The 25,647-nt window shown below is 43.4% G+C and overlaps 1 protein-coding gene across 1 annotated transcript in view; it reads left to right on the forward strand.

Moving 5' to 3' along the window:
* The window catches only part of spon1b (spondin 1b), a 309,867-nt gene that overhangs the window by 264,260 nt on the left and 19,960 nt on the right, over positions 1-25,647 (forward strand). Inside the window, exons 9-11 of the mRNA XM_080190019.1 lie at positions 3,644-3,784; positions 5,790-5,871; positions 8,012-8,194. Of these exons, the coding sequence (XP_080046145.1) occupies positions 3,644-3,784; positions 5,790-5,871; positions 8,012-8,194 (406 nt within the window). The remainder of the gene's footprint in view (positions 1-3,643; positions 3,785-5,789; positions 5,872-8,011; positions 8,195-25,647) is intronic.

The following is a 25,647-nucleotide window of genomic DNA, read 5'->3' on the forward strand; positions in this document are numbered from 1 at the left end:
GCACCTAATCAGCACATCTTTCAGACTGTGGGGAGGGAACCGGAGCACCCGAAGGAAACCCACACAGACAGTGACCCAAGCCGAGAATCAAACCCAGCTCCCTGGTGCTGTGGGGCAGTAGTGCTAGTCACTGTGCCACCCACTCCTGCCGCCCACTCCTGCTCCTATGGCGGCACAGTGGCACAGTGGTCAGCACTACTGCCCCACAGCGCCAGGGGCCCGGATTTGATTCTCGGCTTGGGTCACTGTCTGTGTGGAGTTTGCACATTTCCCCCCATATCTGCGTGGGTTTCCTCCAGGTGTTCTGGTTTTCTCCCACAGTCCAAACATGTGCAGGTTAGGTGGATAGTCATGCTAAATTGCCTCTTAGTGTTGGGGCACTAGTTAGGGTAAATGCATGGGGTTCTAAGGATAGGGCTTGAGTGGGATTATAATCGGTGCAGACTCGATGGGAGCAATGGCCTCCTTCTGTACTGTAGGATTCTATGATTCTATTTCTTACGTTATGTGCCAGTGAGTTCCACATTTTGAGCAGTTTCTGAGCAAAGAAATGTCTCTTGAATTTCTGACTGGATTGAATTTTATCCAAGATATGTGAGGAAAATTGCTAAAGCATCTACATGTGAAGTGCTGACAATACCGGTGTGTTTGGTGGTGAGGAGATTGAGGGGGAAAAGCGTGTGGTATCACTGATCATTCCTGCAGCAAATGGTAGGCAGTTCTGGACACCTCCAATTTCCCTTTGTTGAAAGACAGACAGGAATCTGGTGATAAATGCAGAATCCAGCATTAAAAATATGTGTAAATAAGATTACGTTGAGAAGATTTCCAGAAATGCTTGGATCAAACTCAAGACGCTCAGAAGATGATAGTGGAAACTTCAATATCTACAATTTAATAGTCACCAGTAAAATTTTATGTCCTTCTGAGTTTTATGGCAATCCGGATGTGGTTTAATAATCTGCATAGCATATTGTATTGAAGTCGTAATTGGGGTAATAAATTCTGAATTATTAGATGGCTTATTGCCAAATACTATGAGGAAACTAATGTAAGATGACAGGTTATGTATTGGTACATGGTCATGATGGGCTGGATGACTGTGGTGAGGCAGATGGTACTATTAGTTTGTTATAAGAACATAAGAACATAAGAAATAGGAGCAGGAGTAGGCCATCTAGCCCTTCGAGCCTGCCCCGCCATTCAATAAGATCATGGCTGATCTGTTGTGGCTCAGTTCAGTTTGGCAAGGTGGCTTACGTAAGCACAATTATTCTGCAGTCTTGTCCCTGAGTACTTTTGGTTTAATTCTTTAATTTGCATCCAGTTCTCAGTTATAGTTCACAACTTGCAAATTTAATGTTGACTGCCTGATTTCTTCCCCAACCATTCGCCACTGCCTGCAGATACATCACTGACCAAATTCAGCAGCAAGCTGTGAAGCCCAGGTTTTATGGTTGAGGTTGCCTGTTTCTGTGTTATATTCCCCCTGCAGGTTTTATTTTGATCACTCATCTCCACATCTCAACCATGGCTCAGTGGTTACACCATCAAAAGATATTTTGTCTCGCTTAATTTGTAATCTCTGAGCTGCCTTTCCTTAGTCCATTGCCTTTCGAACTTTCACTCCAATTACAAATTTGTATCATTTCAGAAGTTAGATGCAGATTAAAATTTAACATGATTTGTCATCTATGTCATGTCTTCCAATAATAATTTCACCTCTCCTGCCGTACATCCTTTTATTCTTCCTTCTCTTTTATTCATTCATTCCTTCCCTCTTTCTCTGCCTCTGAACTCATTTAAAATCTGTTACACCTCTAACCTTTGCCAGTTCCAACAAAAGGTTATTGGACCAGCAATTCTGTTCCTTTCTCCACAGATGCCGCCTGACCTGCTGAGTTTTTCCAAGCGTGTCTGTTTTTAATTTTATGTTTCCTGTATCTACTGTATTTTGCTTTTTGTGTTAACTATTTCACTACCCACCCGGCCAGATCCCTGCACTCCATCTTCCAGAATCGTCAGACTCAACCAAAATTCGATTGCCCAGTCTTTGCGACACCAAGTACTTCGCAACTATCACCTCCGTTACACTTGGCTACATGTCTTCTGCTCCCCCGACAACTCAAATTTTAAATTCTCACCTGCATGACCTCAACTTTAGACCATAAGATGTAGGAGCAGAAGTAGGCCATTTGGCTCATTCATTGAGCCTGTTTGGCCATTCAATGAGATAATTTGATGTGTTAACCTTCATTTTCTTGGTAACTTCCTCTAGTTGTACAATCCTCTGAGAACTTCCAACTCTGGCCTCTTAAACAATCCCCAGCACTGGCAACTGTGTCATCAACTGACTAGGTCATTCACTCTTAAATGCTCTCTCCCCATCTTCCTTAAGACCCTCCTTAAATTTGACTACTTTGACCAAGTTTTTGATCAGCCCTCTGTATGGCTGAGTCCTTGTCCAATTGCCCATCGTTTATCTAATTTATACTTCTGTTAAGCATCTTGTAAAGTTTTTCTATATTAAAGGCACTGTATAGATACAAGTTGTTGTTGTCCCAAAATTTTATCATGGGGCACATCACTTTGTACTTCTTCCCTTAACATTACTATTTAACAGATACTATTGTGTATGTAGTGTCTCTTTAAACAGACATAGGTCACTTAACTTGAGGGAACCTATGGGAACTGAGATTGAGTGATCATCCCAGTAGGTGAAACCCACTGTCAAGCAGAATACATCCAGCAGCCATGTAGCTGACATCAGAAAGACTGAAGCTCAACTCTGGGTCTGACTCATCGTTCTTAGGGGTGGCCCGGTGTCACAGTGGTTAGCACTGCTGCCTCACAGAAGCAAGGACCCAAGTTTGATTCCCGGTTTGGGCTACTGTCCATGTGGAATCTGCATGTTCTCCTCAGTTTGTAAGATTCCCCCCAAGATGAATGACAGGGACTTAAACTAATCTGTCCCCTGGACATCACTGTTCATTGTATACTAATACACGTGACAATAATAAAATCAAATGAAATTACAATTGACTCAAATCACCACCATTGAATTCCACTGTTGTTGGGACATTTCCTGGCATAATGAGCATTATATCAAACACTTGCACTTCTACAACACCTTTTACCTTCATGGTATTCCAAAACAGTTACCCACAATGAGGTAGTTTTGAAATGAAGTCACTGTTGCAATGCAAGAAACACAGCAACCAATATGTACCAAGCAATCTCCCCCAAAACAGCAATGTGATAATAAACAGTTAATCTGTTTTTAGTGATGTTAATTAAGCAATGACTATTATCCAGGTTAGAGGGAGAACGCCTCTGTGAAATGGTGCCCTGTGATCTTTTACATCAACCTCAGAGGACAAATAGGCCTCAGGTAAATACTTCATCAGAAAGGGCAGCATCTCTGACGGTGCAGCACTCCCTCAGTACTGCTCTGGATTTTGTGCTCAAGACTTTGGATTGAGACTTGAATCTAAAACCCTTATGACTCAAAGGTGAATGTGAGTGACAACTGGACTGAAGATGTAAGTTATCATTGAAGGTTTCTCTTCAGTTTGGCTTGAATCTAAACAGTTACCAAATGTGTTTGTTAACCACCATGGTCTACTATTCCCTGTTTCCTTAGGCCCCTAACCAACGGGCAGAGCCTCAAGAAAGAATTAGACCACTAACCAGCCTGGATCATCCGAAAAGTCCCTTCTATGATCCTGAGGGAGGTCCTATCATTCCTGTGGCCAGAGTTGTGATTGAAAGAATCGCAAGAAAGGTAACATGGATTTCTCAGAAAGAAACTGCTGCCAACATTCAGCCATTACTGGCATTTGATGATCAGTAGATTCGATCATGAAAAGATTGCAACCTATGCAACTTTGGCTTTTGCACGTAAAAAATTTGTTACAAAACTCACTTGCTTTACGTTTTTGAAAAATATATCCATTAGGGCAATAGTGCTTTGAAATTCTGATTTCCCAGCTCTCAAAGAATTAGTGCAGCCACTGAAAATTGGTAGCACAAAATAATGGGGTGATTAGTATTGTTAACATATTTGGACCCACAAGCCTTTCAAGGGCCTTTCAGTCATGCCTCTCATAATTCACCCTGATACTTGCCATCTAAGTTGCAACGATCCATGGCGCTTCTGTCACAGGGGCTCCCATGGTCTGAACATAGGCACAAGTGGGTGAGCATCATTGGTTGAAACTTTAGACAAAACAAAATTGCAGCAATGATCATATTCTTCTGTGAGGCCTTTCAGTAGTCCGCAGAGGGCTGATGACAACTGTCAGCTTCTGGGAATTATGTTGGGAAGTTCGAGTAGCCTCAGACACACAGGTCGGAATTTTACCGGCATGCCTGCCCGAGACTCGTAAGACTGCACCCGTGGCTAATAGAGAATGTCGTTCTGCGAGCAGGTAAAATCAGGGCCACAATCCTTTAACTTGCAAGCTAGGAAGGAGAAAGTAACAGACTTAAGATCCACTAATACCGGGTAGTTTCTCATTGAGATGCTGATTGTGCAGGATCCAATAGAACGCACTTCTACACTCCACCTATAATCCAGTAAACTGCTGTGATTTATTTCCCCTGCCCACCATGGCCTCCCACCCCAGTGCCCAGGCCAATCACCATCAGAATATTTTAATTCCTCATTTTTGTGTGGTTGTTATTGTCAAGGCCAACAATTATCATCCATTTTTAATCGTCCCTGTCCAGGTGGCATTGAGCCACCTTCTTGAATGCAAGTGAGTGGCTTGTTAGATTGTTTCAAAGGGCAGTTAAGAGTTGACCATATTGCTGTGGATCTGGAGTCACATCAAGGTCGGAACAGGTAAATCAGATAAGATTTCCCTCCCTAAAAGATTGATTTTTAAACAATTCAATAGTTACATTGTTACCATTACTGAAACTGGCTTTTCATTTTAGATTTATTTAATCACTGACATTCCCCATTTGGTGGAATTTGAACTCATGTCACAGGAGCCTTAGTCCAGGCCTCAATTCTGATGCAAAAAAAGCTAACCTTTGCTGAAAATCTGATGGAAGAGCTAACGTGATTTTTTTTCTCTCCAAGGATGCTGCCTGATGTGCTGAGTTTTTCCAGCATTGCCTGTTTTTAATTTAAGAATTTTGAGCCCAACCATTCACTTGGCTATGCTCCCTATTTCGGGAGCCAACTTTATACGTCATACTTCCCATTGTAATACCTGGCTTTGATAAGCAAGCTCATTGAAGAGAAACAGAGTTGTTAGTTGATTGCTGTTGACTAGTGCAAGATGGTGTGAGCCAGTGAAAGCTTCACTTCCCTTGCTCCGAACCTCATGGATGTTACAATGCAGTTATTTTTCTTTTCTATAGAGCCAGGGAGAGTTGGATTTCAGAGTTGCTGTGATTTACGGAATCAATATTCAGTGGAAACGGGTTTTGAATCTTCAATCTTACAGGTTACACGAGGGCAAAAAAATGTCAACACCACACTCTTCAGTTTGAAGTTACGTCTGCTTGAATTCCAACGGTAGTAAGGACACTAAAAGAGTGAATCAGCTTGTAAGATTCTATCTCACGTTCATTCAGAGGATCAGCGAGGGCTAATCAGAAAGGTGTCTTTCTGCAACATAATCACAACTGAAACATCTTTTTGAAAGGGCCTCTGAATTGCATTTACCAGAGCTTCTTTTAAATGTTAATAGGTCATTTTTAATGTGCTTTATGCCTGTCCAGATTAGACTTTTCTTCTCTCTCATGATTTTTAATCATCTCCACATTGTTCACAGGGGGAGCAGTGTAATATTCAGCCTGATAATGTTGATGATATCGTGGCTGATCTTAATCAAGAGGAGAAGGAGAAGGATGAAGGTAATTGTGTTCCAGTTAATTAATTCAGGGTTCTGGTGCCTTTTCAGACTGAATGGGTGAGATTTTCCAGCCTCCCAGTCATGTGTTTCCCACTGGAAGGACATGGCGTGTTGTTTGCTAGCGGCGGGATTCTCTGATCCCGCTCCTGTCAATGGGAATTCCCATTGACGTCACCCCATGGTGGTGGGAAACCCACAGGCGGGGGTGCGCTGCCGGTGGAACCAGAAAATCCCACCAAACGGAGATATCCATCCATTGAATACTGTAAACAAGGTTATTAAAAAACAATTGACAGGCCAATTGAATTTTACCTCATGTATTTAACTTCAGTTTATTGCTCCGAAAAACATGAGAAACATTGATGGTCTGAGTTTGATTCTTACTATAAAGATATGCTTCAAGAGTCAATAAGATGAGGAGCAGGTGTTTTTTGCATTATAGGTTGTTGTGGTGCTGCCTAAATGGGTGGAAGAAACAGATTCAAGTCTAACTTTCAAAAGGGAATTGGGAAATAATTTGGGAAGGATATTTTTGGAGGCTTCAGAAGGGCTATGAGGGATGAACAGGGGAAGGGAGATGAATGAGATAGTTCTTTCAAGGAGTTGATACAGGCATGATGGGCCAAATAGTCTCCTTCTGCACTGTATGACTTCTGTACCCTGCATTCCCAGTACACTTTAATCATGCGCAATTTACTAATCCTTTCCTTAGACATCATGGGACAACCAAGAACTCTATGGCTGCACCCCTCCCTAGTTCTGTCATCTCCTCCTGTCCTACAATCCCATGAGATAGCCAATTCTGGCTCCTTAAGCATCCTCAATTTTACTCACACCATCAGGTGTGGCCCCCTGTTGGTCGGCAGGGGGACCTTCTGGTCCCACCATTGTCAACAGGGTTTCCTGATGAATGTACCCTTGCCACCAGGAAACCTGCAGCGGGGATGTGCCATTGGCTGGACTGGAAGATGCCACCAGTCTAATCGGCCAGAAAATTACAACCTTAGATGCTAAGATTGGACGAGTTTCTGAGGACTGATGCAGACTCAGTGGGCCAGATGGTCTCCTTCTGCACTGTAGGACTTCTATTCACTTTTATGAACTGAGTTATGAGTTTTGATGAATGACATTTCTCAATCTTATATTCCTATAGATCTTGTCTTCAACTAATTGAAGTGCTTTCAATGCTGGTGCAACATGGTTGCAATCGTATTGGCACATCACACCACACCCATCTAATTTTACTTTTACTTCAAAGGAGAGGATTGGTGGGGATTGGCAGGGTCGGGGGGCATAGGGTGCATAGCATGAGAGCACAGTACTATATTGCCATAGTATTCCATGCCATATTCAATGGTTGAATTAAACCCATTAAATTTCAGGATGAGACTCATTGGGTGGAATTTCACAGCCTCATTCAAGTAAGAATGGAAATTCCAGCCCGAGGTCAAGTATTTCCGTTGTCAGACTTTGCCCGCTCCGATCCTGTGGCAGAGTTCCGGCAATCACTTCTAATGAATATTTATAAAGCGCCTTTAAGAAAATGTCCCAAGGCGCTACACAGAAGCATTATAATGCAAAATGTGACATCATGGCGATAAGGAGATATTAAGGAAGATAAGCAAAAGCTTGGTCAAGGAGTTTAGTTCTAAGGAGCCTTTTAATGAAGGAACGTGAATTGAAATGCACCAAGGCTTAGGGAGGGAATTCCAGAGCTGAGGACCTTGGCAGCTGAAGATGTGGCCACCAATTGTACAGCAATTAAAATCGGAGATGTTCGAGGGCCCAGAACAGGAGGGGCACAGAGAACGTCACTGGCTATGTGGCTAGAGGCGATTTCAGAAATAGAGAAGGTCAAGGCCATGGAAGAATTTGGAAACAAGGATAAGGTCTTAAAATAGATGCATTTCTAACTAGGAACCAGTGTAAGTCAGCAAGGGCAAGGGATGATGGGTGAATGGCTTTTGGTGTATTATAAGATGCGGGCGGTAGAGTTTTGGATGACTTCAAGCTCATGGAGGCTAGAATGTAGCAGGTTAGTCAGGCAATGTGCTGCAATAGTCAGGTTGTACAAAATTAGTGTGTGAGCTAGTAGCCACAATAATTGAGTAATTGTCAATGTTTAAACCTTTTGGCTACAGATGACACTCCAGAAACTTGTATCTACTCGAATTGGTCTCAGTGGTCAGCCTGCAGCTCTTCCACCTGCGAGAAAGGAAAACGGATGAGGCAAAGAATGCTCAAAGCACAACTGGATCTCAGCGTGCCTTGTCCACATACTCAAGATTTTGAACCTTGTATGGGGCCAGGTTGCCGTGACGATGGTAAGCAAACCCTGTGAATGTTGTGGTGAGCAGGAAAAGTGGGCGGTGAATGAAAGAGATGAAGAACCAAAGGTTCTCCACGTAGTGTGGGGGTAACTCAAGTCAGCAAATGGAGGAGGTTCATGTTCCTTTTACCTTTTGGGTCACATTTCAAATTCAGCTCAAACTAATGGGAGGAACCTTTTCTCCCTGGCTGTTGTTAGACGTGGATCTGACAATAATTTCAACCCTATTTCTGGGTCTGCAATAGAAGACTGCAAGCTATGGGTACCTTACAGACTTCAGAGAAAAAAGGCATGTGGCAAATGGAAAATACGCTGCTAAAAAGAAGCAAGAATTACATTTAAATAGCTCCCTTCACAACGTCAGCGTATCCCAAGACACTTTACGGTCAATGAATTGCTCATGAAGTGTAATCACTGTTATAATATCATAGAAATAGAATCATAGAAACCCTACAGTGCAGAAGGAGACCATTCGGCCCATTGACTCTGCACCCACCACAATCCTACCCAGGCCCTACCCCCATATCCATACATATTTACCCACTAATCCCTCTAACCTATGCATCTCACGACTCAAAGGGGCAATTTTTAGCATTGCCAATCAAGCTAACCTGCACAACTTTGGACTGTATATAAGGAAGTGTGGCAACCAATCATCAACACTAATGACATAATGAACAGATAATCTGTATGAAGGTGTTAGACTGCAAATAGCAATGGCCCAAGACACTGTGGAGAACTTTCCTGCTCTCCCTCAAAACATTGCCATGGGATCTTTCAGGTTCCCCAAGACGAATGACAGGGACTTAAATTAATCTCTCCCCTGGATGATACTGTGACACTGGGTGGCACTTTCCAGCCATACTCGACCCAAAACCCTGCCCGAAGTCAACGAACCTTTCCCTGGTCCGCCAGGGTTCCCGTGGTGGGCAGAACATGATAATTTGCCCCTTTTTTTTATTAGTGTCACAAGTATGCTTACATTAACACTGCACTGAAGTTACTGTGAAAATCCCCTAGTTGGCACGCTCTGGTACCTGTTTGGGTGCACTGAGGGAGAAATTTTAGCATGGTCAATTCACCTGACCAGCACGTCTTTCAGACTGTGGGAGCACCTGGAATAAACGCAGACACGGGGAGAATGTGCAGACTCCACACAGACAGTGACCCAAGCCAGAAATCGAACTCAGGTGGCTGATGCTGTGAGGCAGCAGTGCTAACCACTGTGCCACCATACGAGGCTAGAGAAGGCCCGGTTCCTATGAGCGGTCAATGCTAATAATGGAAACCCAGTGTCAAGAAGTAATCAACTCCTAACCATTTATAATTCTCGCAGAATGAAGTTTAAATACTCAAAATGAATTAAATCATGGAACAGAGCCGAAAGTTTCTGATTCTATTTCCCTTAACCAATTTTAGAATCTCAGGTCTAATTTGCCCCAGGAACATCATTCATTAATTTTCCCTCTCTCTAGATCAGTAATTTGGCCTTGATACATGGAACATGCTAGTCTACTCAATATATGGGATGGGGATGATATAATTCAGATTCCCACCTTCATGCTACACTTCAAAGCATGGGCTTCATAATTAACTGGCACTGTAGTGAGGCTGCAGAAATATGCTTGAGATTTTGTATTGCAAATCATTCAAAGCAAGCAATTTGTGAATCAGTGCGCCTTTACACTGGGGAACAACAACTCCCCATGATAGCTATCTTGCAGCTGTGCAGCATTTCCCAGCAATAGATCAGCTCCTAAAGCACTGGAAAGATCAAGAAAGCTATGAGGGGTAAAGAAAAATGATAATAATAAGCAGTAAATATACTGAAGGGTCATCATGCATTGTCACGATCTCAACAACTTTTAAAAAATGAACTCCATCTTCCAGTTACTAAATGAAAGAATTGTGCCGTAAGGTTTCGCATTTTAAACAAAAACCTTTTACTGTAAGAGAGTTAAAAAAGACCAACACTACTAACTTAACACTATCTCAGAAACATTTATATGTTATAGGCAAAAATCTTAACAACACATTCTTTGTTCTACTTATTATTTACACCCACAAATTCTCCTCTATTTTACGATTCCTTCACCTCCCCTGGGACTTAACCAAAGTGTGCCACAGCTCTCAGGAATCTACTTTAATTCTCCTCCATTCCAGCTAATCTCTGAAATTTCAAGAGGTGTGAAATTTCTTGGTGTCGTTCCATCAGTATCTGGCTGAGTGAACTCTCCCAGCTCAAACATGAGCCTCATTATATTCTTGCTCAGTGACTCCAAGTCAAAAACAGCAATGATTTTGAATCACTGTTTGAAACAGACCTATATCTCTTGGCAGAATCTCTCTCTCTCTGTCTGAGTCAAAGCTGCTTCCAGGCTGACTTTGATTGCCTGTTTCAGTGAGAAATCATATAATTGAAACAGCACTAAAAACAAAAGTGCCTCCCTAGTATTTATTCCCACAGCAATGAGGCGGGTAGAAATTTAAACTAATTATCTCCAAAGTTAAACCTGTTGTTTCATCTGAAAAGTATATGAATATTTCATGACTTTCACTTGTTCATCAATTTCTTGCAAACCCTTCCTTGATCTGGGGAAATTACATGAATAATGTAAAGCCCTTAAGTGAGACACTTTAGACATCTCATCTCTATAAAGAAGCCTAGAGTAGGGTCATCAATTGTTTAATGTTTCATGCTTCCAGTTATATTATCAAGTAAACATAGGCCTCACTTTGAATTGCAATTTAATTTGGTCTGTTTACCAGCTTCTCAAACCGGATGTTTATCTTATATTTTATCTTATCTTATGTTTCGAAAAAACAATTCTCAAACTAAAGCGTATGAACCTTGAAATTATATATTCATAACATCATGTACAAAAGATTTCCACTTTGTAGAGTACATCCCTTTAGTCAATGTTGTCAGAATGAAGACCTATCAGGCTGAGTTTTTGTCATGGTGGCAGGAATTTCTGGCATTGTGATCACACCTCTGCCAGCAGGGCCAGCCAATAAGACCTTCATCCAAGTGAGGTGTGGACTTTGACGCCAGCTTTGATGTGGAAAAGGAGGTAGTCTGATGCCAAAGTGGCCAGGTTAAAAGGCCCATGCCAATCACAAAGATGTCAGTCCAGTTCTGCAGGCCAGGGCAAAGCCGCTCTCACCACCAACCCCTGCCCCACTAACACATTCATTTCTCTTCACCTCCTTACCCCAATAACTCTTTATCCCCTTCACCCTTACTGCCTTCATCCCCATCACCTGTTCCAGTCCTTTATCTTTTCATCCCCTTCTCGCCCTTACCCCACTCATCCCCTTTCATTCTATCACTTCCTGCCACTTTCCCTCAAATCCCCTCATCTCTTCACCCCCTCCACACCTTTCATTCCTTACCCCTCTTCACTTTCATTCCCTTGTCACCCTCACCCCTTGACCCACTTATCCAGTATCTACTTCATAAAAAAATTTGCAAGTCCCTATCTTTTAGAAGTATTTGAAAAGCTCATAAATTTGTCAAAATAAATGAATGTACATTTTCCAGGACAGCTGTGTAACCATACTCTGCAGTCCAGACTCTGTTAGTGATTTGTAAGGTTGCAGTGCCATCAGGCTGACTCATCACAACACAGTTGTGTAAAGAAACCCTGTAATACAGAATCCGTTAGTATTTTTGAAGCCTCCCCAAAGCACAGACATCTGTCAAAGTTTTCAAACAGCCAAGTAGATGGCTGAGCTTTTTTCTGTAAAGGATGAATGAAATGCATGAAAAAATGATAAAAATAATTAGCTTTTGATCTCATAATGGACTATGCTTTCCATATTGTACCGTGCAGAGTAGCATTTTGGATTATCTATTCAAATGCATCTGAAGACGTTACCATTTTTACAATGCTTTCTTTCACGTAGCAGCTTGCCTGTTGTCAGAATTAACAACCTGGCAATAACGTTACTTAATGATCACTTGCCTTTTCTAGCCACAGCACTGTCATTACTCACTTTAGTAAGCATGGGCATAATCCAGGCTAAAGCATCTGACAACATAAAATACTGCATATGCTGGAATGTGAAATAAAAACAGGAGATGCTGGAGAAACTCAGCAGGTCTGACAGCACCCATGGAGAGAGAATCCAGAAACGTTGACTCTATTCTTTCTCCACAGGTGCTGTTAGACCTGCTGAGTTTCTCCAGCATTTTCTGTTTTTGTTGCAAAGCATTTGGTGATGAACTGTAAAGGGATAACTCAATTTTCACTGACCTTCTAGACTCTTCACTCTTCCGGTCCATGACTCACACCTCCACTCACCAAGATTGACTTAGAAAGCCTTCCGAAATGTGACCATGCCCATGGAAAGTGCAGAAGTTCTGCAATACCCACTTCCAGAACATCTGGATTTTAGAGTCATTAAGCACGGTGGCATGATAGTTAATACTGCTACCTCACAGCACCAGGGGCCCAGGTTCGAATCTGGTCTTGGGTGACTGTGTGGAGTTTGCACATTCCCCCTATGTCTGCATGGGTTTCCTTTGGGTGCAGATTCCTCCCACAGTCCAAAGACATGCAGGTTAGGTGGATTGGCCATGCTGAATTGTCTATTAGTGTCCCAAGATATGTAGGCTAGAGGGATTAGTGGGGTGAATGTGTGGGATAGAGTCTGGGTGGATGCACTATTGGAGAGTCAGTGCACACTTGATGGGTCAAATGGCTTCCTTCGGTACTGTAGGGATTCTATTCTTCTATTATATTCTATTATTTAAAATTGACGCCTCTTTTGCCTTCTTAGATATAGAAGATCCCCTGAGCCTACCCTGAAGAAGTATAAGGGAATTATCCCTGTTATCCCTGAAGTGCCTCCCCCAATCAACATTACCAAAGTAAAACAGACATCATCACATTGAGGAAGCTTACTGCGTACTAATTTTAAATATTCAGGGAACCCTGCACTGTGTCCTGACCAAATATTTGTTCTTCATCCAACACCAACTAAAAACTAAAGTTTTTTTGTTCAATTTGTTCATGGGATGTGAGGTGGTATTACCAGAATTTATTATCGAAACCTATTTTCCTTTGAGACAGTTTCGGTGAAGTGTTCTCTTGAACCGCTGTGGTCAATCTGAGCTAGGTACATCCATAGTGCTGTTAGGATGGCACTTCCAGGATTTTGCCCAGTTATAATGATGGAGCGGCAATATATTCCCAAATCAGGACATTGTGCAGTTAGGAGGGGTATTTGTGGGTAGTGGTGTTCCTATACATCTGCAGTCCTCTTCCTTTTAGATATGAGAGGTCATGGGTTTCAAGGGTGTTGTGGAAAGGCACATGACGAGTTGCTGCAATACACCTTGTGGATGGTACACACTGCCACCACTGTATGTCGGTGGTGGAGGGATTGACTATTTAAGGTGGTGAATTTAGTGCCAATCAAGTAGGCTGCTTTGTCCTAGATGGTATTGAACATTTTGAGTGCTACCAGAGCTGCACGCATTAAGGCAGATAGAGACAGTTTCATCACAGTCTTGATTTTTTGTATTGAAGGTGATAGACAGGGTTTGGAAGTCAGAAGTTAAGTTGCTTGCCACATAATATGGCATGGATGGGATTTACCCTAGGATTCTCTGGGAGGCTAGAAAGGTGATTGCAGAGCCTCTGGCTCTGATCTTCAGGTCATCGTTGGTCTCTGGTATAGTACCGGAAGATTGGAGGACAGCGAATGTTGTCCCATTGTTTAAGAAGGGGAACAGAGACTTCCCCGGGAATTATAGACCGGTGAGTCTTACTTCTGTTGTGGGCAAGGTTTTAGAAAGAATTATTAGGGATAGGATTTATAGTTATTTGGAGAGTAATGAATTGATTAGAGACAGTCAGCATGGTTTTGTAGCAGGTAGGTCGTGCCTTACTAACCTTATTGAGTTCTTTGAGAAAGTGACCAAAGAGGTGGATAGGGGTAAGGCAGTTGACGTGGTATATATGTATTTTAGTAAGGCGTTTGATAAGGTTCACCATGGTGGGCTTCTGCAGAAAATGCAGATGTATGGGATTGGGGGTAATCTAGGTACTTGGATCAGGAATTGGCTGGCAGATAGGAGACAGAGGGTGGTGGTTAATGGTGAATATTCGTCATGGAGTTCGGTTACGAGTGGTGTGCCTCAGGGATCTGTTTTGGGGCCACTGCTGTTTGTAATTTTTATTAATGATCTGGATGAGGGTATAGTTGGGTGGATTAGTAAGTTTGCTGATGACACCAAAGTCGGTGGTGTGGTAGATTGTGAGGAAGGGTGTCATAGTTTGCAGGGTGACTTAGACAGGTTGCAGAGCTGGGCCGCGAGGTGGCGGATGGAGTTTAATGCGGAGAAGTGTGAGGTAATTCATTTCGGTAGGAGTAACAGATGTGTTCAGTATAGGGCTAACGGGAGGACTTTGAATAGTGTGGAGGAGCAGAGGGATCTAGGTGTACGTGTACATAGATCCCTGAAAGTTGGGAATCAAGTAGATAAGGTAGTTAAGAAGGCATACGGTGTCTTGGCGTTTATTGGTAGGGGGATTGAATTTAGGAGTCGCAGCGTCATGTTGCAGCTGTACACAACTCTGGTGCGGCCGCACTTGGAGTACTGTGTGCAGTTCTGGTCCCCACATTACAGGAAGGACGTGGAGGCTTTGGAGAGGGTGCAGAGGAGGTTTACCAGGATGTTGCCTGGTATGGAGGGGAGGTCATATGAGGAGAGACTGAGGGATTTGGGGTTGTTTTCGCTGGAAAGAAGGAGGCTAAGAGGGGATCTTATTGAAACATATAAGATGATTAGAGGTTTAGATAGGGTGGATAGTGATAGCTTTTTTCCTCGGATGGAGAATGCTAGCACGAGGGGGCATGGCTTTAAATTAAGGGGTGGTAGTTATAGGACGGATGTCAGGGGTAGGTTCTTTACCCAGAGGGTGGTGAGGGATTGGAATGCCCTGCCTGCTGCGGTTGTAAATGCACCTAGTTTGGGGGCGTTTAAGAGATCTGTGGATAGGTTTATGGACGAAAAGGGATTGGTTTAGATTAGTGGGTCAGTGTTTTTTTTTAAAAAAAACTGGTCGGCGCAACATCGTGGGCCGAAGGGCCTGTTCTGCGCTGTAATGTTCTATGTTCTATGTTCTTAATACCCAGACCTTGACTTGCTCTTGTAACCACCGTACCTTTATATAGCTGATCCAGTTAAGTTCCAGGTCAATGTTGATGGTGGGGGATTCAGTGATGGTAATGCTGTTGAATGTCAAGTGGAGGCGGTTGGATTATTTTCTTGAAAATGGTCATCATCTCGCAATTGCTTGGCATCAGTCCCCACCTATTAGCATGGTAGCACAGTGGTTAACACTGCAGTGTCACAGCGCCAAGGACCTGGGTTTGATTTTCGGCTTTGGTCACTGTCTGTGTGGAGTTTGCATGTTCTCCCTGTGTCTGTGTGGGTTTCCTCCAGGTGCTCTGGTTTCCTCCCACATTCTGAAAGATGTGCTGGTTAGGTACATTGACGTGAACAGGCACTGGACTGTGATGACTAGGGGAATTTCACAGTGACTTCATTGCAGTGTTAATGTAAGCCTTACTTGTAAATAAACTTTACTAACTTTTTATCTGTCCAGGTCTTGTTGCATTTGGACAAGTGCGGCTTTCTTACCTGGGGAGTTGTGAATGATACTGAGCACTGTGCAATTCTCTGCTCCAATCCTCTTTGCTGTGGTTGGGAATTTGCTGTGCGCAAACTGCTTTATTTCATACATTACATGAGTGACTAGATTAAAAAATTGGCTGCAATGCACTTTGCGATGTCTTGAGATCATGAAGTGTGTTCTCTGGAGATGCAAGTTCTTTTTATTTGAGGTTGTTCCTGAAGACGCCAAACATGTCATGAGCATGTTGCTTAGCCAAACGCTCCTTCTGCAAACTAACCAACCTTTTAGCAGTCCTGCCAATTCTGGTGAGTCCAATTACTTTACTTCAAAGAGCAGATGGTGAGATGAACTCAGTGGCAGCAGACAGAATTTTGTATTAAAAAGAAGCCTAACTAGAGTCAGTGGGAAATGGTTTTTGCAATGAGGTAAAGAATTCTTTCCACTTCGCAGGGATCTGCATAAAGAGAGAATTTACTTTTCCAAAGACCTCAGCATGTTCCAAAGTGCTTTATAGTCAATGAAGTAATCACTGGGCTAGAGCAAGCTCCCACAAAGTGACTAGACTAACTGCTTTTTATTGACGTTGTTTGAGAGGTAAATAAAGTAAAATAAATTTTTTTGTCACAAGTAAGACTTACATTAACACTGCAATGAAGTTACTGTGAAATTTGCCACAGTCCAGCATCTGTTCAGGTCAATGCACTTAACCAGCGCATCTTTCAGATTGTGGGAGGAAATCGGAGTACCCGGAGGAAACCCACACAGACAACATTCAAACTCCGCAGACAGTGGCCCAAGCCAGGAATTGAACTTGCTTTCCTGGCATTGTGAGGTAGCAGTGTTAACCACTGTGCCCTTAACCAACTTCCCCGTTCTTCTTTGAAAGTATGGTGGGATGCAGGGCCCAGGAGAAAGGGGGTGCAGAAGGCACTAATAACTGGGGCCTATGCTCTGGGCTGGCCCAAGCTCATTGGCTGAATAGCTTTTTATTTTGAATGATTAGTGTCCAAAGCAGCCAATCGGGTGTGCAGGCCATCTGATTGACAGGCTGCTCAACCAATGATTGCCATTGCCCTGAACAGTAGTGATCATTGATCTGATTGGGCAGGCCAGCTTCCCTAGTCCTTCCGCTTCTTGCCTATCTCCTCATGGACTTCCATTTGGTGTTGTCAGACCTGTGTGCTGATTTTGACCTGGTTGGAGCCTGAAGGCTGCTGGGCTGAGGGTAAGTGCGCCTGTGTTCACCTTTTCCCTGAAGGCCCTTCCCTCCCGATGGCTTCTCTGAGTCCTGAAATCCAACCCCAGTCCAGCCAGTTTCTTGACATTGTCAATGATGGTGTCAATGTCCCAGGGCCCTTCCCCTCATGACCTCCTTTTGGAAATTCATGTTTAATGTTGTGCCAAACCAGACCTCAGGCAGCTGCTGCTGTGCTTCTTGCTGAGGGGAATGAGAATCTCACAAGGAGCCTGGTTGTTTTTTTAGGGTTGGCAGAAAGGGATTATTTTGACTCCAGTAGAAACAGGAAGTGTTGTAAATGCTTAGCACATCAGGTGGCAACTGTGCAGAGAGAAACAGAGGTCAGTGACCCTTCGACAGACCTACTACAACTTCAGAAACCTCATTATAGTAAATCATACATAATTCTCAAGCCCATACATTGGAGTCATTCCCCCACATCAAAAAACCCATCCACAGCAGTGTGAAATCATAGCAGAATCCCTACAATGCAGAAGGAGGTCATTTGGCCAATCTAGCTTGCACCGACCACAATCCCACCCAGGACCTATCTCTATAACTCCATATACTTACCCTGCTGATCTCCTGGGCACTAAGTAGCAATGTACCACAGCCAATCACCTAACCTGCACATCTTTCAAGTGTGGGAGGGAACTGGAGCACACGGAGGAAACCCACGCAGACATGGGAAGAATGTGCAAACTCCACACAGTCACCCAAGATCGGAGTTGAACCCAGGTCCCTGGAGCTGTGAGGCAGCAGTGGTAACCATTGTACCACTGTGCCACCCCAGAATGATGTGAAGCACAAATAGTCTGAGAAGGTATGCAACTGGCCAGCAGTATTCTCAGAGAAGCTCAGAGGTGAGTGCAGTACTCAGGGGAAAGACAGTCTTCGTACTATAGTGCAAGATGATGCCAGGGCTGCCAGTCTGAGGCCAGGATGTGTAAGTTTGATGCCAGAGATTGCACCTGGAAGGGTTTGCCATTTTAAATTTGGATGTGAAACCAGGATTCACGCATCAGTAGAATGTACATGGGACTATTGCTTGAGGTGCTTGCAAGGTTCAAGTCATTTGGATGTTGCTGTCCAGTTATTGCATAGGGCCAGATTCAAGGAAGCGGCATAGGTTTCATAACATTGCTAACCAAATTATATGCAATTGCCTGACAAAGCTTCAATTGCAAAGTGTATCAAACTGAAACCTCAGCTTGCGATGGGCTTTATAAATTGTTTCATAGGGTACAAAAACCAAGAAGTTTTTATAAAGTTATATGAAACCATTCGACCCCATTGTGACCATGTTAAAATTTTAATTTTTTTATTAGTTTCACAAGTAGGCTTACATTAACACTGCAATGAAGTCTCTGCGAACATTCACTATTCACCACACTCCAATGCTTGTTTGGGTACACTGAGGGAGAATTTAGCATGGCCAATGCACCTAACCAGCAGGTCTTTTGGACTGTGGGAGGAAACCGGACTACCCAGAGGAAACCCACGCAGACACAGGAAGAATGTGCAAACTCCACACAGACTGTGACCCAAGCCAGGAATCAAACCAAGGTCCCTGGCATTGTGAGGCATCAGTGCTAACTACTGTGCCGCCGTGCCACCTAGTTCCTGATTCTGGGCACCCAGAGGGAAAGTTAAAGAGGTTGGATGTGGTGGAAATAAGGGGCCCAGAAACAGAAGAAACATTGGGGCCTGTGATTTTTCTCCTTGTCCCTAATGGGGCGACTTACATTGAGCTGAAAAGACAAGCCAGTCCTTAGTGTAACATTATATTAGAAAGAGAGTAACTCTGACAGTGCAGCATTCTTTAAATAGTGCATTCGAAGTGTTAGTCTGGGCTATGTGTTCTGGTCTCTGAAGTGGAATCTCAACTAACAACCTTCTGACTTAAGTATTGAAAGTGTTGCATCCGTAACACAGATCATGTATTACTTCTAAAATTAACATTTTGAATAGCTTCATTTTGCTTATGTGTTGAAGCAGCAGCTGTTGATAGTCCAAGGGGAAATGTTAGCAGTCCTGGAAATGACTTGCCTGTTTCCAAGTGTAATTGACCTGAATGGGTTGTTTGAGCTGCTATTAGCTTGTTGAAACTGCCAGCCAAGTGACAGCTGAATCGTATGGTAACAAAATCTCAGCTGTAGTGGTGAAGACTTGTGCTCCAGGATTAAGTTTATTTATTAGTGTCCAAATGTAGGCTTACATTAACACTGCAAAGAAATTACTGTGAAAATCCCCTGGTCACCACACTCTGGCGCCAGTTTGGGTACACTGAGGGAGAATTTAGCATGGCCAATGCACCTAACCAGCACGTCTTTCTAACTGTGAGAGGAAGATAGAGCACTCAGAGGAAACCTATGCAGACATGGGGAGAACATGCAGACTCCACACAGTGACCCAAGCCAGGAATTGAACCCAGGTCGCTGGTGCTGCGAGGCAACAGCGCTAACCACTGCATCATCCTGCCGCCCCATTAGGTTTAGTGTGTCTCTAGACATTCTGTCAAAGGACTGCTACCACTGGCGTCACAGGTGAGAAAATGTCCAAGTATGTCCTGTCCACAGAAAGCAGGACAAATCCACCCCGGCCAGTTTTCATCCATTCAGTTGGTTCTCAATCATCAGCAAAGTGATGGGAGATGTCATCGGCAGTGCCATCAAGTGGCACCGACTCACCAATAAACTGCCTAAACAAGTGGAGCAGGCACATGGGTAGACCACCACCTCAAGTTCCCCTCCAAATCATCTGCCATTGTCACTGGCTTAGAATCCTGCAACTCCCACCTATAATAGCATTGTGAGTTTACCCAGACTGCAACAACGCTTCCAGAATGTAGCTCACCACCACCTTCTCAAGGGAAATGAGGAAGGTGTAATAAATACTGGCCTTGCCAGTGATGCCCACATCGAATGAATGAATAAAAAATTACTGGAAACTCAGCAGCAAGTGGCTCCCAGAGCCTCTCTGTTAGACAGATGAAGCTTATCTTCAGAAAAAGAGTAGTTTTTTGACATTTAATTTTGGGCATTCTTCCAACAGTTTGGAATGTAACAGATGTTTGGATTTTGCGCCATACATCTTATAGTCGTTATAGAAACTGCAACCATTTAGACACAATACCTTATGCAATGCAAAAGTTAGGTTAGATGCACAATTAAATAAGATGTTCAGTAGACAGGCTCCCCTTCCCTTGAATACATGTCGACAAAATGATAATTGATTGTGGTTAAATCTTGTGTCTGATGGCCTTCTCACACCAGTCCTCAAGCATTCATGATAGTTTAGACGCTGTGCATTCACAATTACTGATAAGTTAATTTAGTTGTGAGAAGTGCAAATTGCATCAGCCCTAAAGTCATGCCATGTCGACAAAGGTGAATATTTAAAATGTTATATTAAACATAGGAGTCCCACACTAATAGCAGCTGTAAGAGAACAGGTTTATGGGGTGATGAAGTTTGTGATTGTGAAGGGCTATGTTTCGACTAACAGTGATTTCTGAATGGACATCAGTGTGTCACTGATACACGAGACACCACACTGGGAACGCAAAAAGAGCATGGGGAAAAATAAATTTTGTGCAGAATCTTATTAGTGCTTGATTGCTTGGCCCAAAAACGTTCCCAAAGTCCAGAAATTCTCTAATTAGGTAGTTGCTTGAGAAAGATGCACATGGAGAAAGTGGTCAATAGATTACGTGACTCGATTGAGAGTGTGGGAGTTATCCCCAGGATTCTGTGAGAGAGCAATTCATGGTTCTGGTCCTAAAAACTGGTCCTAATGGAACTGACAAACAAATAAAACAAGACATCAAATGATGTTGATTGTGATTTTTGCAAATATTTTTATTTCCAAACATGGTCAGTGAGAAATGCAGCCAAGAATCCTTTAAACATTAAGCATCAAGGCTTGGGGCAGCATATTCGATTTATTTATTTCAAACAATTTGATTTAACTGCTTCCAACCCTTGGAGATCTCTGCGCTCCTCCAATCTCTTGTGTGTCCCCTATTTCCATCACACTACCATTGCTGCTGTGCTTTTAGCTGCCAAGGCCCTAAGTGCTGGAATTCCCTCCCTGATCCATCCCAACTCTCTACCTTTCTCCTCCCTTAGGATGCTCCAAAAAATGTATCCCTTTGACCAAGCTTTTGGCCACCTGCCCCAATATCTTCTCATACAACTCAATGTCAAAATCTTGCTAAATAGCAAAGTACAAAAGCCAAAAACCCGCAAATGCTGGAAACCTGAAATTAAAAACAGAAAAATCTAGAAATATTCATCAGGTCAGGCAACACCTGTGGAAAGAGCAGTTAGCCTTTCGCTAACTGATGAAAGAACAACCCTCCAACATTTTCTATTTTCTGTCGGTGGTACTGTGGTTAGCACTGCTGCCTTGCAGCGCCAGGGACCCAGGTTCAATTCCTGGCTTGGGTCACTGTCTGTGTGGACTCTACATGTTCTCCCCATGTCTGCATGGGTTTCCTCCAGGTGCTCCAGTTTCTTTTCAAAGTCCAAAAGATGGGCTGGTTAGGTGCATTGGCCATGCGAAATTCTCCCTCAGTGTAACCAAACAGGTACCAGAGTGTGGCGAGTACGGGATTTTCACAGTAACTTCACTGCAGTGTTAATGTAAGCCTATTTGTGTCACTAATAAATAAACTTAAACTTAAAAACTTTTTTCTATTTGTTCAATACTGCTCCTGTGCAGTACCTTTTTCTGCATTTGGGGAGGCAGTGGCATAGTGGTATTGTCACTGGACTGGTAGTCCTGAGACCAAGGCTACTGTGCTGGGAACCATGCTTTGAGTCCTACCATGGCAGATGGGGAAATTCAAATTCAATAAAAATCTGGATTGAAGTCTAATAATGACCATGAAACCTTGTTGGTCACTGGAAAAACCCACCTGGTTCACTAATATATTTTAGGGAAAGAAATCTGTCGTCCTTACCTGGTCTGGCCTACATGTGACTCCAGACCCACAACAATGATTTGATTTATTATTGTCACATGTGTTAACATATAGTGAAAAATATTGTTTCTTGTGCACTATATAGGCAAAACATACTGTTCATAGAGAAGGAAACGAGAGAGTGCAGAATGTAGTGTTATAGTCATAGCTAGGGTATAGAGAACATGGAACATAGAACAGTACAGCACAGTACAGGCCCTACGGCCCTCAATGTTGTGCCAAGCTATGTCCAAACCCAAGATCAAGCCAACCCACTCTCTATCATTCTCCAAGATCAACTTAATACAGGGTAAGTTCATTCAAAAGTCTGATGGCAGCAGGGAAGAAGTTATTCTTGAGTCGGTTGGTACGTGATCTCAGATTTTTGTATCTTTTTCCCAACGGAAGAAGGTGGAAGAGAGAATGTCCAGGGTGCGTGGGGCCCTTAATTATGTTGGCTGCTTTGCCAAGACACTGGGAAGTATAGACAGAATCAGTGGATGGGAGGCTGACTTGCGTGATGGATTGGGCTACATTCACAACCTTTTGCTGTTCCTTGCAGACATGGGCAGAGCAGGAGCCATACCAAGCTGTGATATAACCATAAAGAACGCTTTCTATAGTGCATCTGTAAAAGTTGGTGAGAGGCGTAGCTGACATACCAAATTTCCTTAGTCTTCTGAGAAAGTAGAGGTGTTGGTGGGCTTTCTTAACTATAGTGCTGGCATGGAGGACCAGGGCAGGTTGTTGGTGATCTGGACACCTAAAAACATAAAGGTCTCGACCCTTTCTACTTCGTCCCCATTGATGTAGACAGGGGCATGTTCTCCTTTACGCTTCTTGAAGTCGATGACAACCTCTTTTGTTTTGTTGACATTGAGGTTTTGATAATTGACAATTGATAATTTTGAGGTTTGATAACTGGTAATGTGGTTGACTCTTAACTACCCTCAGGGATGGGCAGTGAATGCTGGCCCAGCCAGCAACACCCACATTCCATGAATGAATTAAAAACAATTAAAGGTTTTTACTGCAGATATTTCATTGCACTTTACCACATATAAATATGAGTTGCTGTTGATTTTTCCAGGTTATTACTTACCTCGTGTTGCCCCTTTATTGCAATTGGATATCGTTCTGTGCCTTTCTTTTGGATATCACTGTCTCAAAGTATCGATTTTTCATTCAATTCTTTGTAATGCTTACTGTTCTTTCATTTTGGCAGCACATGATGAAGCATGATTTCTGGATTCATTTATTCATTGTTGTGCCTCTTTGAAAGTAATATTCTGTCACTTGTGTCTTGTTTTAAAATCGACCAAACTGTCTGCTTTTCAGAAAGCAAATCCCGGGTGCTAAATTGAGTAGAACACAAAGGCAAAATACTGCAGATTCTGGAAACCTGAAGTAAAGATGGAAAATACCAGAAATTTTCATCAGGGCTGATAGCACCTGTAGAGAAAATTGGTTGAATTATATTTTTCTATTTGTTTCTGGGACATGGGCATCGCTGGCTGGGCCAGCATTTATTGCCCATCCCCAGTTGCCTTTCGAGGGCAATTAAAAGTGAACCACAATGCTGTGGGTCTGGACTCACATGTTGGCCAGACCAGGTCAGGACGGCACATTTCCTTCCCTAAAGGGAGCCAGATGGATTCTCACGACAATTGACAGTGGTCTCATGGTCATCATTAAATTTTTATTTCCAGATTTTTATTGAACTCAAATTTCAACATCTGCCATGGTGGGATTCGAACCATTATATCACCACTTCCCCAATAACCCCTTGCCTTGCCCCCCCCCCCCCCCCCCCCACCAGCCTGTTAGAAAAGTCAGTCAGCAACTCGCCAACTTTAAAAAGGGCTGCCCTATAGCAATAACATGGTGGGGACAGCCTTGATGAGCTGAGAATGGAATTTCCAATCCTGAGCACCCGTAAGTCCTGCCCTCGAGTTCTGGGCACTGAATAGTCCTGGTTGTACCAGAACGCAGTCCAAGAGGAAAATCATTGGTACAGAACTGTAAGACGGGGTGGGGGGGGGGGGCGGCAGGGGGTTTTGCTTTGGGAGGGATCAGGGACCTTGGCGAAGCAAGGAGTTGGGGGAAGGATTGGGTTCAAGTGATGGGGGTGACGGGCAGAGGCTGAAAGTGGGGTACCAACCTGGGGAAGGTGCCCTGAATGGACACAGGGAAACAAGAGAGCCTCTCTGGCTCCCCAAAAGGAGGTCCTCCTCCCCCCTCCACAGTTAAATGGCCATTAATTAGCAACTTAAGGGCCGCCATGGGCCTAAGGATGGGTGAAAGGCTGGGTGGCACCTTTGCCATTGCTAGCTCATGGCTGGGGTGATGGTTCAGAGCAGTGGCAAGGTAGCTTAAGATGGCCATCAGTGTTGGAGGTCCAGACGAGGCACACAGAGTTACAGGGCTAGAAATGGTAGAAATTGGGTGAGGCGAGGCTGTGAGGAAATGTGAAAGATAACAATCTTCTGGCTTGCTCTCTGGGATACAGAAGCCAGTGAAGCATCCAGATGATGTAATGCATGTCTTTAAGGTGAGGAGGTAAGGTATGCGTTCTGAATGTTGAGCGCTTCAACTGTCAACACTGTTGCATCAAAAGGGAAATTAATTAAATGAGCCGTTTCTGTGTTTTGTTATTTTTGTACAAAAGCTATATGTGCTTTCCAGCTCTGAGAGAAAGCTTGAATAAAATTTAATACTTTATTGCAGTGATCGCAACCACAGCAGGACCTGTGTTGAGGAAATCTGATTCTCTGCTTTTCTTCCCGAATACAAATGTTTGCATTTAGCTGTAAAATCTTATCCTGCTGACGTTTGCAGCACGACAGCTTTTGAATAAAATTCTCGCATTTCCCCCATTTCTCATTGAGCCGATCTCTAGTTTGCAACAGCACCAACCCATTTGCCAGCGTTGCTGTGGTTTCAAACAACACATAAGAGCTTGGCTTAGTTGGCAGCTCTCTGAGTTAAATGATTGTAAGCTAAAGGGTCCACCCTCAGCTAACAGTCCCAACGTGGGAGCAGATCCTCAGATTCAAATCAGATGTGAAAACTGAGGCCTTTGCTCCTGTTTAGAACAAAGAAAAGTACAGCACAGGAACAGGCCCTTTGGCCCTCCAAGCCTGTGCCAATCATGATTCCTAACTAAACCACAGAAAAAAAACCTTGTGCCCTTACTCGGTCCATATCCCTCTATTTTCTCCCTATTCATATACCCATCCAGATGCCTCTTAAATGTTGCTAAATGCCTACTTCCACCACCTTCCCTGGCAGCACGTTCCAGGCACCCACCACTCTCTGCGTGAAAAACTTTCCCCGCACATCTCCTTTAAGCTTTCCCCCTCTCGTCTCGAACCTGTACCCCATACTTCAGTCTGGTCCCCACCCCATCTCTTGGCGTCACCAGAAGTGGGTGGGATGGGGACCGGAACAGAATGTTTAGATGAGCATTAATAATCCTGTGATCTAGTGAGCTCTCCCAATGTTCATAGCTAACACTTGCCCCTTGTGGGATAATTGAAATGATTTTTCATCGCACGAATGATTGAGTGCTCTGTTGTATACACAAACAAAAT

This window comes from Carcharhinus amblyrhynchos, chromosome 6 (assembly GCF_965287045.1).
Source record: "Carcharhinus amblyrhynchos chromosome 6, sCarAmb.v2.hapA, whole genome shotgun sequence".
Classification (NCBI taxonomy): Eukaryota; Metazoa; Chordata; class Chondrichthyes; order Carcharhiniformes; family Carcharhinidae; genus Carcharhinus; species Carcharhinus amblyrhynchos.